Source organism: Molossus molossus, unplaced genomic scaffold (assembly GCF_014108415.1).
Source record: "Molossus molossus isolate mMolMol1 unplaced genomic scaffold, mMolMol1.p scaffold_m16_p_2, whole genome shotgun sequence".
Lineage (NCBI taxonomy): Eukaryota > Metazoa > Chordata > Mammalia > Chiroptera > Molossidae > Molossus > Molossus molossus.
In genome coordinates this window covers 69,077,624-69,096,522 of record NW_023425355.1, presented here as the reverse complement: position 1 = coordinate 69,096,522, position 18,899 = coordinate 69,077,624, and the positions used below count along the sequence as shown (strand labels likewise).

Sequence of the window (18,899 nt, the reverse complement as noted above, 5' to 3'; positions counted from 1 at the left end):
TAAAGAAAAAAAAATTAATAAAAAGTTTAAATTCTGTCCTGGCCATTTTCCCCAGTGGTTAGAGCATTGGCCAGTGGACCAATGAGTCATAGGTTCGATTCTGGTCAAGGGCACATATGTACCTTGGTTGGAGTTCATCCCCGGCCCTGGTAGGGGTTGTGCGGGAGGCAACCAGTTGATGTGTCCTCACGTCAATGTTTCTCTCTCTCTTTCTCCCACTCTCTCCCTCCCTCCCACTCTATCTGAAGATAAATAGAAAAAAATGCCCGTTTGGCTCAGCGGTTAGAGCATCGGCCTGCAGTCCGGAGAGACCCGGGTTCAGTTCCCGCTAAGGGCACGTACATCGGTTGCAGTTTGTCCCTGGCCCTGGTTGGTCGTGCAGGTGGCAACCACTCGATGTGTCCCTTTCACATCGATGTTTCTCTCTCTCTCTGTTCCTCTCTCTCCCTCCCACTCTACCTGAACAAAAAATGGAAAAATGTCCTTGGGTGAGGATGATTAAAAAAAAAAAAAATGTCCTCGGGTGAGGATTGAAAAAATAAATAAATAAATAAATAAATAAATAAATAAATAAATAAATAAATAGTTTAAATTCTCAGATCCTGTAATTTTAATTCTATAAATCTAGTCTAAAAAGAAAATCAGACTCAAACAATTTATATACAATAATGTTCACTTCAGAATTACTTAAAATAGTCTTTAATGTAAAACCACCTATGGAAAATAATTTTTAAATGTTTATATAAATTATTCATACCCGTATGTAGGAATATTCTATAGCCACTCTCTTCAAAGAAATTTTAATGGTATGGGAAAAGGTCATGTATAATGTTAAGTAAAAAAATGAAGCAGGATACAAAACTGTGAATTATGATCATCTCAATTGCAATATATATTCTTAGAAAAATGGTAGAAGTAAATATAGCAAAATGCTAAGTGGTTATCGTGGGGTGGTTGGTTTTCTTCATAATTAGCTTTGTTTTCTGATTTTTCTACAATGGGCAAAAATACTTTTATATACAAAAATTTTGTTTAAGAACATTGGGAATATTCTAGCAAATGTTTTCAATACCCATCCCTCAGTTTATTGAGAATGAGATGGGTACCAAATGTCTAAAATATATCAAAATGCATTGGGGCTGGTTATAATTTAAAATCTGCCCAAAGTATAACCAGTTAACTACAGCAACTTAAGATAGATACTTTTTTTTAACTGAGAAAAAGATTCTCACTTTTGTCAATGTCTCTCAAGGACGAAAAGAGCAAGACATACCAAAAAAAATATTTTCAGGGAGTGAAAGTTGTTTTCAAAGTGAAGAGCAGGAATTTTTCTCAATTTACAGGATCTATTTTATACCATATTCATATACAAGCAGAAATATCTTCTTGTATATGAAATCTCTGCGAGATACTAACAAAACAGCAAAAATTATCCATAATAAAACTAAATACAAAATTTAAATCTGTTTGTGTACCCCCAAATACAAAAAGGGAACATAACTGTTACCTTTAAGTCTACTACACTATATTCCAACCCCTGAAATAATTTTTTCCCCTGAATTCCAATGGGACTTAACATACAGTATTCATTTTGGCTCTTACTATTTTACTTCCATGTAAAGCTGATTATCTTTATAAATGTACAGATTTCATCCATCAATTGCTTCTAGACTGAATTTTTAGGAAGACTAACACTGTACCTTACAAAATAGTTTATTTTAAGCTTACTCTGTTACTGAATATTTTAATATCTTAAGGTATATATATGTATATATATATGTATATATATATATATATACATATACATACATATGTGTGTATATCTATCTATCTATATATAGATAGATAGATAGATATGTTTGTATTTGTTCATCTTCACCCGAGAATATTTTTCCATTGATTTTTAGATAGAGTGGAAGGGAGAGAGGGAGGGAAGGAGGGAGGGAGGGAGGGAGGGAGGGAGGGAGGGAGGAAGAGAAAGAGAGAGAGAAACATCAATGTGAGAGAGACACATTGATTGGTTGCCTCCCACACAACCCCGACAGGGCCCAGGAATGGAACCTACAATCCAGGCATGTGTCATTGACCAGGAATCAAACCCATGACCCTTCAGTCCATAGACCGATGCTTTAACTGCTGAGTCAAACCAACCTGGGCTTAAGGCACATATTTTCTCATTCATATTTCTAATACCTGCAGATTTAACATGGTTATCTTCAGGTATGTCTACAAGTATTTAAACAGTCTGATCTAGGATTTAGAAAGGTGAATTGAGAAGAACAATCCAGTTGATGGGGCACAAAATCAGTAGAGGCAAGAATATTTGGGGGAAAAGATTAGCTCTATTAATAAACAAGGTTGAGAATAAGGAAGAGATAAAAAGAAAAATTAAAGATGTTGGGAAACCAGATAGGTGGAATGTTAAGGAAAATACAACCAAGGAATTCTCTTGAAAAAAGTGAATAGAAAAATGGGACCCACATCACAAAAAGGCAGCAATTGGTCAGACCTGGGTAATGTTATCCTGTATTCCTCTTTACACAAAACATTTGCCCTCCAATTTGTCACAGTCTGTACTGGGCCCTCAGTAGAATGACTGTCAGCTGCCACTTAACATTATGCTTGCACTTTACCCATGGCTCTCTCAAATGTGAGAAAAGGAAAGTTAACCTGACAGAAACATGTTTCTCAAGAACAATGGTAGACCCTTTCCTCCCTGAGAAAAGGTCTGTCCCACATATCTAATATTTGCTAAGAACTATATTTCTGTCCCCAATATAGTAATGTCAATTCTTAGCGTACTATGCTTGTATCCTGATTTCAAGTTCTTTATTTAAATGGAGGTAAAAATTTCTTTGATGATAATTTTTTCTTTTACTTCTATTCCTCTATTCAGTTTGCTATCTATTAGACCAAGTAAACCTCAACAATCAATTACCTCTTCCAATATGGGGACAGTGGAAGAAAAGGCCCCATTCTATTTCAGATGTTTGCATGTCATCTTTATAGTATGGTTAGAAACTATACTATATTTTTAAATAAAATTATATATATTTAAGGTACACAACATGATGTTTTAATATACACAGTGAAATGATTACTACAGTCAATCTAATTGATATGTCCATTTCTTTATATAGTTATCATTTTTTGGTGCATGCGGTAAGAACACCAGAAATCTACTCTCAGTAAATTTCCAGTATACAATATAGTATTAACTATAGTCATCATGCTCTACATCAAACCTCTAGACTTATTCATCCTGCATAACTGAAATTTTGTAGCCCTTAACCAACATCCCCATGTTCCCCTACCTCCCCACCACTGGTAACCACCATTCTGTTGTCTGAGAAGCTATACTATGTTAAGGTTATGTTGTGCCACATAAGCAGAGTCTCAAGGACCTGACCCACTTATGAAAGAGGAACTAAGTCACACATGAGAGGAGACAAACAGAAACTGAAAGGACCCTGATTTAGCCAAAGTCTCACAGGAGCCAGAGGCTGGGACATACCTGCTCCTCATTCAACTGAACAAGGCCAGGACTGAAATTCAGTTTTCAAAAGGAAGAAGTCTTAAGGAATAAAATGAAAAATACTGCTTTCTCAGTAGCTATGGGAGAATCTCAAGAAAAACTAAACTAAGACCACAGATAGATATGAGGTAAAACTAAAATAAGATTGACATCTTCTAGGATAGGAAAAATGAGAGGGCTGTTGGGGAAAAGCTGAAATTTGATGGCTAAATAGGTTCGAGGCAGACAGGGCTCTCTAAGACTTACCTTTGCCCAGCTTAATTGCTGTGTATCTAATATACACATCAGTAACTGACCAGTGTGTAGATACAAATTCTCACAGCAAAGTAGTTACTACTCTCAAGACACCTGCTCCAAGAAAATGTCTACAGACATTTGGAGAATGTTCTTGAGTCTAAAGGCAAAGAAAACAATGCCAAAAGTACTTGTAGTTGGAAATAGGGTACTTAGGATATTTTTACAGGAGATGAGACAAAAAGTGAGAGCAGTTAACCTTACAATGGTGTTTGTTTTTAATAAAAGCAGGACAGTGCAGTTGGGGCAAGTTTTCAGAGCTGCCTAAAAAATGCTCTCATCTCAAGGTTCGTTGCTTTATCTATAGCAATACCTCACACATCCAACATAAAAAACAGTAAGTTCTGAATTAGCTGGTTACCTGACAGTTGTCCCATTTATTTGTTTAAAATTCCTAAAAGTAATACCATTTCATAGGCAAGTAGAACATGATCATATAACCATTTCTGGTTTATCATTATAGCTACAATATATATTGAAGTCCTGATAAAACACAAACTTAATAAAATTGTTAATAATAACAAAGTCTATATAATCATTAAGTCTAAATGTAAAGCTAGAAAGCAAAAATAAAATCTGAAAGCTGTCAGTCATTGAAAATTGACAACCCTGATAGATTAGGACCTTACATTCCAAGTTCTTCTAAAAACAGGGACACTAAAAATTACTTATTTTACTAGAGTAACAGACTAAATCTAAGCAGTTACTGAATAAATCATTTCAAGTCTTTTGGAAATTGGAGGGCAATGAACTAATCCTATCAAGTTCTTGCTTACTCTGATTTCCTGACCTTGCTCTGAATATCACATACTCCAACTCCATCCAAATTTATAAATCATCATTGAAAAGGAATATAAATTCCCTTAGTGAAGCTTTTTAAGATTCTTTTTTAATCTCAAAGATTCAGGTATACTTTTTCTGAAATCATATCATTAGATTCAGGCTCTTCTCACGTGTAGGTCTTTCAGGCTGAAGGTACTCTAAACTGTCATGCTGTTGCTATAGCTCATCTGTGAAAAACACCAAATACACATCCACGCTCAAGTTAAGTACCGAGACAGCCCCCCAAAACCAGACATAGACTGTGTTTTACTATTGGTTTGCATTCTCATCCATTAACACAAATAAATAAGAACTGTATAATAAAATAAATTGACAGGATTCCCAATTACAAAGAAGTATTAAATAAAGGCAAAGTAAAAACTATTTGAATTTTGTAAAAAATTAACTGATTCAGTACTAGTCAAAGACTTGATTGTTTCCATTATTATACTTGAAGTTTCTCTTTGGCCTTACATTCATTCTCCAGAATTACTTCCAAAGTAAAACAAAGTTCATTTTAATATAAATGATGTAAAATATCTGTACACATTAAAGTAACCTGCATCATCAGAACTTTTTAAAAAATTCACATTTATATGAATACATTCATAATGCATGTACATTTATACAGATGACAATGAGGCCATCTTCAGAAGAAAAATTACCTGTTTCTCCTCAAAAATACCTAAGGTAGAGTCCTGTAAGCCCAATCCAGCCCATTGCCTGTTTTTGTGAATAGTTTTATCAGAACACAGACATGATCATTTTTGTATATTGTCTGCGGCTGCGACTAAGAAAATATGGCTGGCAAAGCCTTAAATGTTTATCTGGTTCTTTTTTTTTTTTTTTTTTATCCTCACCCGAGGATATTTTTCCATTTTTTGTACAGATAGAGTGGGAGGGAGAGAGAGGAAGGGAGAGAGAGAGAGAAACATCGACGTGAAGGGACACATCAAGTGGCTGCCACCCGCATGACCAACCAGGGCCGGGGAAAAACTGCAATCGAAGTACGTGCCCTTAGTGGGAACCGAACCCGGGTCTCTCCAGACCGCAGGCCGACGCTGTAACCGCTGAGCCAAACCAGCCAGGGCGTTTATCTGGTTCTTTATACAAAGTTTTCCACCCCCTGTCCCGAGGCAATGGTCCACAACCAAGAGTGTTCATTAAAAATCACTTGAACCCTGGCCGGTTTGGCTCAGCGGTTAGAATGTCGGCCTGCAGTCTGGAGAGACCCGGGTTCAGTTCCCACTAAGGGCACGTACCTCGGTTGCAGTTTGTCCCCGGCACTGGTTGGGTCGTGTAGGTGGCAACTACTCGATGTGTCCCTTTCACGTTGATGTTTCTCTCTCTTTCTCCCCTTCCCACTCTATCTGAGCAAAATATCAAAAAATGTCCTCGAGTGAGGATTAAAAAAAAATCACTTGAAAGCACAGCTGGTGTGGCTTAGTGGTTGAGCATCGACTCATGCACCAAGGGGTCACCAGTTCGATTCTGGGTCAGGGCACATGCCCAGGTTGTGGGCCCAATCCCCAGTGGGGGACATGCAGGAGGCAGCCAATCTATGTTCTCTCTCATCGATGTTTCTAGCTCTCTCCCCCTCTCCCTTCCTCTCTCTCTAAAATCAATAAAGACAAAATTTTTTTTTAAAAAATAACTTGAGAAACTTTTTAAAAAACACCTGTCTGTAACTCCCTATCCCACCATTTCTGATTTCATAGTTGGTGAGGTACCACTGCTTGGTTAGTAGCACTACTACTCACCTGACATCCCCTGCTTCTTTGTATGCAGTTAGCAATGCAACATTCCCTACACTGTGGGTGCTCCATTTTGTCCTTAATGAATGTTAAATGAGCCACACACTACTTTAAATAGCACTGGCATTTAATACTTACTTCATACTTTAACCACTTCCTCCTCCTTGAAACTCTTCCCCCTTTGACTTCTACAGAATCACTTTCCCAGTGGAACACATTTCAAATGTTACCTTCTATGAAACCTCTTCTTTCTCAGGCAGAATTAGTATTGGCCCTCTTTTCCAGATCTCCTGTGACATTCTATAGATACTTTTAAAGTTAAATTACATGTATTTGTGGTTGCACCCAGTGTTTCCATTTGTGCATGATACAAAGTAGACACTCAATTAAGTATCTAATAAATGGACAGATGAATGCTAGACTCTAGATGGAGGCCTTGACAAATATAATGCCTATGTAAACAACAAAAATAACACCATAACTGGGTGAGTGAAAGCTAAAAAATCAAAAAAACTCTCCTGCTTGAGGTATACACAGCTTTCTACCATCCTATACAAATAACCAACCTGATTTTTCTCTCTAGATATCTCTCCTTCCTTTTCAAACTGCTGGAGCTGCCAACAACACTAAAACACAGATCAACCAAAACAGAAATTTTAGGCTATACCATTACTTCCCTGGTCAAGTTACACTTACCTCATTATTAAGGCTTCACACTATTATCAAACTGAAGCCCTTCTCTCCTTCAAATTCCACCAACAATTAATGAGTGCCCAGTTATTTATTAGAACACTATTAAGCACAACTGAGACATCAAACACTGTGCTAAGTGTTTTCTATGCATTATCCCCACTTAATCCTATACCAGGCAAATAGAATACAGACTATACTCCCCAAGTTCACAGTAGAGTGGGGGGAAGAAAGGTTTGCACATGTGTAACAAGTAAAATGCATAGTGTATGAAACTCTATGACAAAGGTAAAGGCTAAGTAGGACTCAAAAATATAAAATGGCATCTAGAAGATGAGTTAACATCAGTACATGTGCAGCAGTAGAGACAAGTAGAGGATGATTGGGAAACTGAGAGGAGAAGGAATGAGATAAGGAATGGAAAAGGTGAATTAAGATATGATTTCTGAAGGGTATGCTGAGGCCTCCGGATATTATTTTGTATGCAGTAGGGAATCAGTAAAGATTTTGGGTCAAGGAGTGACATTACCTTTTAAAAGTAGAGATCAAATAATTACCAGCAGTATGTTAGAAGGATGGGAAGAGGAAGACTGGATTTAGGAGACCACTAAAAAATAAAAGAAAGCAAAAACATCCCAGAAATAGAATCAAGTGACTGATGTGGAAGTAGAAAGAGCTGGAGGTAAAGGATGCAGAAAGAGAATCAGGTTTCAGGGTGAAGAGTTAATGAATATTGGTTTAGACAGGCTGAGTTTAAGATGCCTACAGGACAACTATGTATATCAGACAAATATGCATTGTATGTCATTCCCCACAATGACTACTGTATATCACTTATCTCCTGGAAAAAAAAAAAAAAAAAAGCATGCTTTACCCGTTCCCTTCCCCTCCTATCCAGCTGAAATTCCTATTTACTGTTTAAAGATCCTGCCATCATCCCACATTACTCAATTCTAATCCACTATTGCCATTCTCAATGACCCATTTGGTGTAGCTAATCTGTTTCCTGGACTCATCCCCCTTTTTTTTAAACCTTTCCATCTCTAGGAAGCAGTATTAAGTACCTAAATAGGCAAAACTCCTCGCCAACAGAAGAATTTTAAAAGTTTATACTATAGAAGTAGGGTACAGACTGACAAACCTCAAAAGAGGCAGTTGGGGGAGGAGGGAGAGATAAACCACAGAACTTATATGCATGCATGCATGAACAATGGACATGGACAACAAAGCTGGGGACGGGATGGATTGGGAGGAGGGCATCAATGGGGGGGGAACATCTGTAACAAAAATAAATTAATAAAAATGATTTAAAAAAAATTTAAAGTTTATGCTGTAAATTGTCATATATGCAGATTCATGGCATGCCCAATATCTAGATCATAAACTCAAAATCAGACATCCCTTTTCTCTGGGATGCCAAGCATTCCATTGGTACTGAGTAAATACTAAAGTAATTGGTCTTTTTATTTTCAGAGGCTACAAGAAATACCTTGAGGGTAACAAAGAATCAAAATATTCTTATAGAATGTATGTAGAATGTATACAGGATTTTTGCCCTAAAAACAGAATATATATAAATAGGAGTCGGATTATGTCTTAAATGAGGTACTATGTGCATCTCTGTTAGAAAACTACTAAGCTCTAATCATGACATTTATAGATACAATTTTTAGTTAGGTAGCTTAAAAGGCAGTCTAGTATAATGTAATGATTAAGAATTCTGACTTTGGCCCTGCTCAGTTTGACTCAGCGCTTAGAGCATTGGCCTGGGAACAAAAGGGTTGCGAATTTGATTTTGGTTAAGAGCACGTACCTGGGTTGCGGGTTCGATCCCCGGCCCGAGTTGGGGTTGTGCAGGAGGCAATCAAAGTGTCTCTCACATCAATATTTCTCTCTCTCTCTCTCTCTCTCTCTCTCTCTCTCTCTCCCTCCCTCCCTCTCTAAAAATCAATGGAAAAATATCCTCGGGTGAGGATTTAAAAAAAGAATACTAACTTTGCAGTTAACTGTCTCTGGATTCAAACTCCAGCTCTGCCACTTACTAGCTATATAAACAGTCAAGTTACTTAACTTCTTTAAGCCCATTTCCTCACCTGTAAAGTGAGAATGAATACCTTCCTATCTCATAGTATGATTACGAGATTAAATAGGATCATGTATTTAGAGTACTTATCCCAGTCCCTAACATTTATGAAATGTTCAATAAATGTTAGCTATTTCTACTATTGAAAAAAAGCAGGAAAAATATTCAGAGAATTTCTTAATACATGTTAATAAGATTTAGTTTGAAAAGGTAAAAGTTTAGGAGTGGCCCAAGGACAGTCATGAGATATATGATGAATTTTTCATTTTTAATAAGAAAAAAACCAATAAACAATTCCTTGAATGGAAAAAGACCCAGAAAAAATGGCTTTAAATTAAGCAAGATGCTTAAGTTATACAGAAGTTGATTTTGAATTTTATCATATAATACTGGTCCCGTTTCAGATTGCTTGGGTAGAATCACATTTATTGATATAGTTAAGAACAGGAAAGACAAAAATCTTATGTTGGATGGCTTGTAGGCAGTCTTGCCTTAGAGGTAAGGAAGGTGAATAAAATGGCCTTTTGAACTTCTACTGTTCTTAGAGTCTGTGACATATCTGACACAGGTACCAATTAGAACAGCAACTATTCAATGTAATACTCTTAATAATCTCACCACCAACTTCATCCAGAAAGAGTATGTTCTTCAAATATACTCCTTTCCGGTGTCTCCTTAAACAAAATGAAAATAGCCCTGGCCGGTTTGGCTCAGCAGTTGGAGCATTGGCCTGCGGACCAGAGAGTCCCGGGTTCGGTTCCTGCTAGGGGCAGGTACCAAAAGAAAAAAAAAAAGAAAATAGTGATAACTCATCATTTTACTTGGAAATTTGCATTTCTTGGTTAGATGGTTAGAGAATAAGAGTAGGTAGTACAGATGTGGTGTCTCTATATGGTTTCAACAGGAACTGGAAACTATTCTGGAAAAATATGTATCTGTCTTAACTGCCAAAACAGAGTCTCAAATTATAAAAACCTTAATACTCTGGAAAAATGTCTCCTGGTCCACCTTGGTGCTATATACTTAAAGTGATATAAAATGAAATGAATATGTTCTTGTGGAGTAGCTTTTCCTCTCGATCCTTGTGGCTGACATGAAAACCATGGAAATTTGCCTATGGCAGCAAGAACACAGAAACCACACACCCATACCTCCTGCTCTACTGCAACCTTCCATCCTCTCAAGACTGACCCATCTAGCCACCTATATACACTTTCACATCAAGCCCCAGACCCTTTTCTCTATACCTGTCTTTGGGGCAAGTGAGCACCTCTGGAGCCAACACCAGGTACAGACTAGAACCTGTCTTGAAAGCACCCAGGGACCAGCACTCTTGTTTTTTTATTATTTTCAGTGAATATTCATGACCTATTTTTCACCTAGAAATCTAGATAAACAGGAACCAGGGCAAACAAGCTCACAGGATAAAATGTTTTAAAAACTCAAGTTTGTATCTAGTTTATATGTAGCTTATCTACCTACATAAAGCTCTTCACTTTTCTCTTCCTTCCTATTTGATTTATGGCCCTCTTATTACTTAGACAAATCTACACAGGGAAGAGTAAAAAAGAAAACTAAAATTTGATAGTACTTCATATAAAATGAAATAAATGAAAGAGCAAAACTAAAAGCTAAAAGGAAACTTCAAAATTATTTCAATTTTAAACATATAATGCTACTCTAGTCCTATCCACTATGTAATTTATTTAAATTCTGACATTTCGGGAGAAGGAAAAGGAGCAAAATTATATACCCAGACTAAAAAGTTGTCTCCTTCTGCCACTATTCTTCAATGCCAGATGCCCACAGCCTTAGAATGGCTTCAAAACACCTTTCCTAAGATAACTCTTTGTATATTTTAGAGTGCTTTTTAGTCATGCAACATCACTGTTTAGTAAGCGGTGATACAGCATTACCTGTTTACCACTGGCCAAAAGACAAATAAGTTAATGACTTGTCTAAAGCTACATAATGTGTCAGTGGCAGAGTTATTTTAAAAACAGGCTCCATCACTTTCCAGCCCAGCATGCTTTTCATTAGCCTACAATATTATTATCAGAATCTTATTATCATTTACAAGTAATGCCTAGAATGGTGGCTACCACTGATCAAGTCTTAACCACATGCCAGGCACCATGCTCAGTCCTGTACAGTCTCTCTTTTAATTCTCAAAATATCCCTATGAGGCAAGTATAGTTCTTATCTCCCTTTGGCAGGGGAAGAAAACATGGCATAGAGAAGTAAATAGCTTGCCCAGCGTCTCCCAGCTAATAAGTGACAAAGCTGGGATTCAAATCTAAGACGGTTACTATAGTTTGTAATCTTCACCTCCAATATTGTTGCACTCCCTAGATCAAGGACAAGTTGTTATGTATAACTCACTACACTTGAGGGGAAATAATAAACTCCCTATACTATACCATTAAAAATTAATCAAAACAACTTCTAATAATGAAACCTGTACAAAGTTCTGATGCTTTCTTCACATACAGTCCAAATAGATTAAATTTCCATTGAATTTAGCAGGACTGCCAAATATATGTTGCTGCTTCATGTAAAACTAGGCATTGCATTTGTTAATAATACTGTAACATTAGGGACCAAAACTGCTCCTGTTCTGACTAGAACAGCATATCAAGTAAGAAAACTCTAACAAGTAAGGATGTAGAAGCATTTTCCAGGCATATTTATAGTGCGAAGGAATAAAGAATGGGGGTGATAAGGCTTATAGTACAACCACTGTCAAATAAATAGTATTCTTTCTTTGTATCTGAGCTTGTTTTTTTTTTAGTCCTCACCCGAGGACATTTTTTGATATTTTGTTCAGATAGAGTGGGAGGGAGGGAGGGAGAGAGAGAGAGAGAGAGAGAGAGAGAGAGAGAGAGAGAGAGAGAAACATCAACGTGAAAGGGACACATCAAGTGGTTGCCACCCACACGACCCAACCAGGGCTGGGGACAAACTGCAACTGAGGTACATACCCTTAGCGGGAACCAAACCCGGGTCTCTCCGGACCGCAGGCCGACGCTCTAACCGCTGAGCCAAACTGGCCTATCTGAACTTGTTTTTAAAGAGGAGGAAATAAAAACATGTTGTTCTGGTTCTCAAGTCAGCAAGCCACAGTGACATAAAATCTAAAGCCACACTTAAACAAATAAATATCACATTAAAAATGGAGCATTCTATTGGTATCTACAGTTTTGGAGCTGAGGAAGATAAACATTTTCAGTTAAGATCTCATTGCAAGAAAAACACTGACTTCTAAATTCCCATTTGTGCCAATACTGATGCTAGGGTTTGAGACTATCTTAAAGCAAATCTTAAATGTTGTCCTTGAACTTCTTCATATTGTTTTTTTCTTCTTCTAATACTAGAAGACTATTTTTTTTTTCTTTATTGACTTTAGAGAGAGGAAAGGAGAAGGAGAAAGATAGAAACATCGATGAGAGAGAACATCGATGAGCCACCTCCTACATGCCCCCCACTGGGGATCGGGTCCACAACCTGGGCATGTGCCCTGACCGGGAATCGAACCAGCGACCTCTTGGTGCATGGGTTGACATTCAACCACTGAGCCACATCGGCTGGGCTAGAAGACTATTTTTCAAAATAAATTATTCCTGATGATCAAAATGTTAGCCTCCCTTCCCATCAGATTTTTTTGTGAAAAGAGATTACTCACTTAGTTCATAAGAACACAGATATATGTTCTGTCAAATCCATTTTTAAAATATTGAGACACTTCACAGTGAAGCTACTATAGGTACATTTACAGATGTAATTTCAATAAGGAGCTCAAAGGAGAAAAATAACCAAATGAAAAGAAACTGTTTCAATGTAAACCATAATGTATCATAAATATCAACTGAAATGACACTACTTTTTCAATAGAGCAATATAGTATCTTGCCAGTCTGGTCACTGGTAGTGAAGACAGCTATAGGAACATTAATCTAGTCTAGCTTCAGAAAAACTGTAAAACTCACCAAAAGTTATCCAAAGTCATAAATGCTGTGTTATATACCTGAACTACAGTACAATCCTTTGTTCAGCAACTGCTAACATTTTTCTGTTGAAAGGGTACAGTCATCTTTATTTGTAATGACAATTACTTTATAATGGAAAATAAAAACACATCAAAATTTAATTGTGAAAATATACTTAAATGAAGACTTGAACACATAATACATTCAAATTAAGCAAATTGCTTGTTTTCTAAGTCAACATAGCTTCAAGGAAGATTTTAATTCTTTTTGAAAAAAATTGAATATAAATATTGATTCATTCCATTGTTGCATTGACTATTTTTAATTAAATATATTGGGGTGACACTGTTTAATAACATATAGTTTCAAGTGATTCACTTCTTTTTTTGTTGATTGGTTAAGTTAAACCCAGCCTTAGAATTTGATAGTTTGGGGAGAAAAAAAGACTGCAATTTAAAATTATATTCAGTTAATAAGGTAATATACTCTAAAATAAAAAAATTTTTCACTAATGATCTTAAATAAGTTTTATTCTCAAGAGGCAGAAATACCAACTTACCAGCTTCGTGCCTCTTTTAATTTCCTTTTGGACATCTTCAATAGAAAATCCACCAAGACTTTCATTATCAGAGTGTGATGATACCAAAGCAGATGAAAAGAGCTATAAATTACATAAAAAAAAAAATTAAGGTTCATATATAAAGAAATTACAGTGAAATAGTGAATAAGATGTTAACTTTAAAAGGAAATATTCTTGTAAAAACAGCATAGTGTTAGTGAAAAAATATTTCTTAAAAAATTAACTGAGTTTTTCTTCTTTTTGTTAGAATTCAGGACTATTCATTGTTAAGACTCATGGTTTTATGTCTCCAGGTTTGTGCCCATATACTCACCATGCACTTATGGTGTGCTGCCACCTTCTGGTTTTCAGATATTAGTAACTGTCCACATTCCTTGTCTCTATTTGACTTACAAAAGCCACATTTGCGTTGTCTTGTAGGCCCTTTTTTCTGTTCAACTGAGCTTGACATGATTTTAAATTGCCTTTAGAATGTCACTTTATACGCCTCAAGAAATGCTACAGAGAATAAGAAGGGCAATAAAATGGTTATTTCATTTAAAATCAGTTTACACAGTCATGTAAGTTGTTTAATATCTGAGTTAAGTTTTAATATATACATTTTAAATGGCTTTTTAGTGTAGACAAATCAATATTAAACCTTAAGATGCCTCCATAATGAAAAAAATACGTATTTAGGTATAACTCAACGAAGTAATTGAGAAAAATCAAACTGCTCCCAAGTTAGGGGATATGTGAAATAATTAGAACTATTTCTGCATGGGCAAGTAAAAAATGGATAATGTGTGATACCAAATTCATCATTTGCTGACATAATGCAAAATATTTTCATGTATAGCTAGGCGCCCCTTCAAGGAAACAAAAAATCATATATCTAAGAGCAAAGAGAACTACACAATGCCCAGAATGAACAGAATTCTATAATTGCACAATTCCTTAAAGTTTACATATTGATAAACCAAATAAAGAGAAATAAATTTACTTAATGATGACTTTGGAATACTTATTTTTAAACTTGAATTATTTTCAAGTTAAAAAAATCATGTATGCATCTGTAATAAATTAATGTTTGCTATTATATTCCATTTTCATGAAAAAAAATAGGCTTATAACAATCCATTAAACTGCAAACTATAGAAACCAATTATTTATAAGAACAACTGTTCTTATCTGACTCAGATTTACTCCAAAAATGTGCTTATTAAATTAAAGTTACAAGCAGTAGCGTTCTAAATACAATAACTTTTACACTTAAATTAATGAAATTGTATAAAGGTAGGAAAATATTTCTGAATGAGTCTTAAATTCAGTCAAACCATAATTATAGGTAGGATAGTCAAACAAAAAAGGGAAGAAAAGCTCTAACATATAAGGTTTCAGATTTAGATCATCAAGCTCAACATGGATTCTTCATAAGTATTCAACAAATGTAGAAGCAGTTATTTGATTTGTATAGTTTGTCCAAATCAACAGAACTAAGCAGTTCAGGACCCAGGTTGCCACAAAATAAACCAAAATAAATAAAACCTCAAATTTTGTCTTAAAATTTACTAATTTTTTTTCAAATTTTAAATATATTTTAACATTTTTCATAATACTAAGTTGAATAGACTAACACTATACTGTAGCTTTCTGAGACAAACTTGTTCAAGAACAGTAACAATTGGATACCAGCAAGGCAGTTGCTACAAACCATTTAGCACTTGACAATATAAAAATGCAGATACTTAATCAAAATTTAAAGTAAAGCCACACACACACACAAAAAACAGTTCTTATCAATTTATAGCTAGATTTTCCTTTTTAACAAAACTTCAAAAGCCCTGACAGTCTCTGCATTGATGGGTTTAACAAACTTTTAATGCTATCTACAATTTCAAATACCTCAGTCTTCCAAATTGCATAGGATGGTACTGTATTCATAACGCTGGCTATAAACCTTGAAACTGACTGAAAATAGGCAGAAAATACTTTTAGGATTAAGGCGGGGGGGGGGGGCATAACAAAGAAACAAAAGAAACAAAAGGGGAAGTATGTTTGCATTTGCTCAGGCAAATATGTGTTCAGTTGCTTTATCAAGAATATAGTTGCCCACATCTTTAGAATTAACCATGCAAAACACCAAAATTCATAAATACTACCAAAAGTTGCTATTTGTGTTTCTAAATTAGTTTTCTTTACTACTATGCAATCTCAGGCACTATGAAACCACTGTGATATATTCAGTATTTCTACAGCTCATCCTTGACCAGTTGAAAGGATGGCATATTATGAATCTAATTTGTACAGATATCTTTAATGTGTAATTTCTATACAATGCTACCTAGCATAGGCTATAAAATCGGCTTAAGATAAAGAAAATTCCTAAAGTAGGAAATCACTTTTTATTCTTGAAATTAATTATGAAAATGGAACCCCCCCAAATTTTATCCCTATTGAATTCTGCCTCTTTCAATTTATAAATAGGTAAATTTCTCATCTTAATTTTGAGAACCTGCTTTTCTAGCTATCAAAGACCCCAAAATCCAAAAGTGAAAAAAAGGTACACTTTATTTTTCATTAAAAGACATTTTAATGTATTTTTTCTGTAATCAGATGAAATAATTTGTAAAGTGAACAGAAACACACAAAAGTGCACAAAACCAATAAAAACTTTCCCCAATGTGCAATGACTGAATGGATTTTTCCACTAAAATTCAAATAATGCATCTGTGCACATCTTGCTAATTTATTTTTACAGCCTCCTTATAAAACATTAAGTGGAGACATTATGGAAACAATGAGTCCTAGCAAAAAAATGTCTTTATCATAAAAATACAGATTTTTATCGAATGCTGGCACATTTGTGGTCTCTAGTTAAGGAGAATAAGGACATTCCAAGGACCAATATTAAGGGGTTCATAATAATCCACGTAGCTATATGGCATTTTAATTTTAGTCTAAAATGTTTTTCAGGGCATGCAAAGATCAAAGTTTGATGCTTTCATCCAACAAAGAAACCTTTTCCATAAAAGAAACATAACATTATAGGCAATGTTATAAAGCAGAAATAAAGAGGCAAAGATAACAGCGTTGAAAAACAATTTAAATGTCTGAAAAATATAAAAGCCCGATTAATTAAGCTGAAACAATCAATGCTTTCTGACTTTCCAAGATGCTGTGAAGCACCAAGGTAGAAATAACCTGAAACATCAAGGAGAGCATTCAAGAGCTAACTCGAGAGCTTATTCAATGCCTGGTATCTGAAAGACCATTTTCACAGAAAAACAAAACAAAAACTGCAGTTCCGGAAGATCAAACAATTCTACATGCAAGCAAGTTGAAATATACAAGATCAAAATATATAAATGTGATTCCCAAAGAAGTAGTATTTATGTCAGGAAAGTTACAGTGGAGAGAAATAAATGAATAAAAAATGAACCGGAAGGGCACCTGAATTTGGTTGCACGATATTACATGCTTCGCACTGTTTTCTGCGGTTATTCAAAAAGAAACTGAAGGAATTTTCCAGTTGTTTCAAACTCGAGGGTAGAGAAAGAATTTGATCTGTATGAATAAGACCTGATATTAAGTTCATAAGCCAATGAAGAGGAAGGTTTTTTTTCAATTACTAGAGGATTTTTCAACTTCCACGCAGAATATCGAAACGAACAAATTTCAAAAGAATGCCGTGCTGTTCGTCCATATAATAAAGGATAGTACACATAACGTACCGGATCCTCTCCGTTATTTATTCAATAAACACTAGACTCCACGATCTCCCTCTAATCTAGCGCTAAATAAACTCGCAAAACTATCTTCCTCTAAAGCACTTTAGCAGGTTCCTTTCGGTCCTAAAGTCAGGGTCCCCTAATTGTCCTTTTCCAATCCCGGAATCCAGGAAAATATCATCCTAACACTTTCTTTAACCCTCCTCTCCTAGGAGTTCGCCCTCTAAGTCTTCGTTTCATATCTGTTTCACCCCTAATTCCCCCCACCCCGGAGTTTTCCCTCTTTCTGTAAGGCTAACCGTCTTGCCATCCCAACAATTCTTCCTCTTACTCTTCCCAAACTGAGAGTCTCCTTCCTTCCCAAATATGTACTAAGCAATGGCAAAGACTAAAAATTCCCAGTATTTTTTTCCTCCCTAAATGTTGCGCCCCCTCCCCCGAAGTCTAGGCTTAAAGCCTAACATCTCCCGTAGCTTCTCTAAAGCACTTTTCTCAGCAGCCTCTTAGCCAAGCTCCTTCAATGAGCAGCGCTTCTGGGGTCCCCGACAATAAAGCGAGACCACCAAGAGTCCCCCTTAACAACGGGCAGGGGCGGCGGCCTGGCCACCGCCATCCTCCTTGTCTTCTCCCGCCAGGCAGAGAATGGGGGGCCCCAGGATATTGTGGGGACTCACCAGCGGGGCCCAGAGGCAAACGGCAGGGGAGAAGCGCCAATGAGGGGAAAGAGAAAGAAGTCTGTCTCGGTTCTCCGGCAGCGCCTGAGAGCGGGGCTCTGTCGCCGGAGGTTGTTTCCTTTCATTCGAGGAGACGGGCTCGCGGAGTGCCCTTACGTCGCCGCTCCCCCCCCGCCCCCCCGCACGCAACGACTCACAGGGCGTTATACGCCCGAACGCGCCGCGTGTCCTGATTGGCTGCAGAAAAGGGACCGCTGAAGCCGCAGAGCCACAGCGCATGTGTATGCCTCCCCCAATTCGGATCTGGGCGACAGGCCCCGCCTCCTGCTCGCGCGCGTACCTTCTATTCTCTGGTCCGTCGCTCAGCCAAGTGTTTGGGGGCAGGATCAGACAAGATAAAGATTCAAAGCTATAGCTGTGGTTTGGACGAAGAAAAAGCAGGGTTGGGACTAGAAACTGTTGGATAGAGGCTCTGGTAATCAGTTTTCAACAGTGATTCATATGGGTAGGCCTTATCCCTTGCACTTGTTCACTGAGGCCTTTTCACATCCATTATTTCATTGTACTCTGGGGCATCACTTTGAGGTCCTCCGTTTTCTCATTTTACTGCCAGGAAAGCCGGAGAATCTTATAGTCGGGTCAGGCTACCTGAATTTCAATCTTTGGGTGAATCATTTTAATCTCTGACCTTAATTTTTTTGTCTTTAAAATTGGGATAAAAATACTATCTAACGGGTTTATTGTGAGGAAGAAATGAAATGATGCAAGTGTA

At 36.6% G+C, this 18,899-nt stretch overlaps 1 protein-coding gene across 7 annotated transcripts in view; it reads right to left on the bottom strand.

Moving 5' to 3' along the window:
- Positions 1 to 18,286, bottom strand: part of PHF6 (PHD finger protein 6) — an 86,778-nt gene extending 68,492 nt beyond the window's left edge. For 3 of the 7 annotated variants that reach the window (XM_036270496.1, XM_036270497.1, XM_036270493.1), the window contains exons 1-5: positions 18,128 to 18,286; positions 17,176 to 17,289; positions 15,628 to 15,693; positions 14,057 to 14,241; positions 13,723 to 13,824 (exon numbers count right to left, since the gene is read on the bottom strand). In XM_036270496.1, the coding sequence (XP_036126389.1) occupies positions 13,723 to 13,824; positions 14,057 to 14,194 (240 nt within the window). In that variant the 5' untranslated portion in view covers positions 14,195 to 14,241; positions 15,628 to 15,693; positions 17,176 to 17,289; positions 18,128 to 18,286. The remainder of the gene's footprint in view (positions 1 to 13,722; positions 13,825 to 14,056; positions 14,242 to 15,627; positions 15,694 to 17,175; positions 17,290 to 18,127) is intronic. The other 4 variants (XM_036270501.1, XM_036270498.1, XM_036270500.1 and 1 more) reach the window with 3 other exon arrangements.
- Between the last annotated feature and the right edge of the window lie 613 nt (positions 18,287 to 18,899).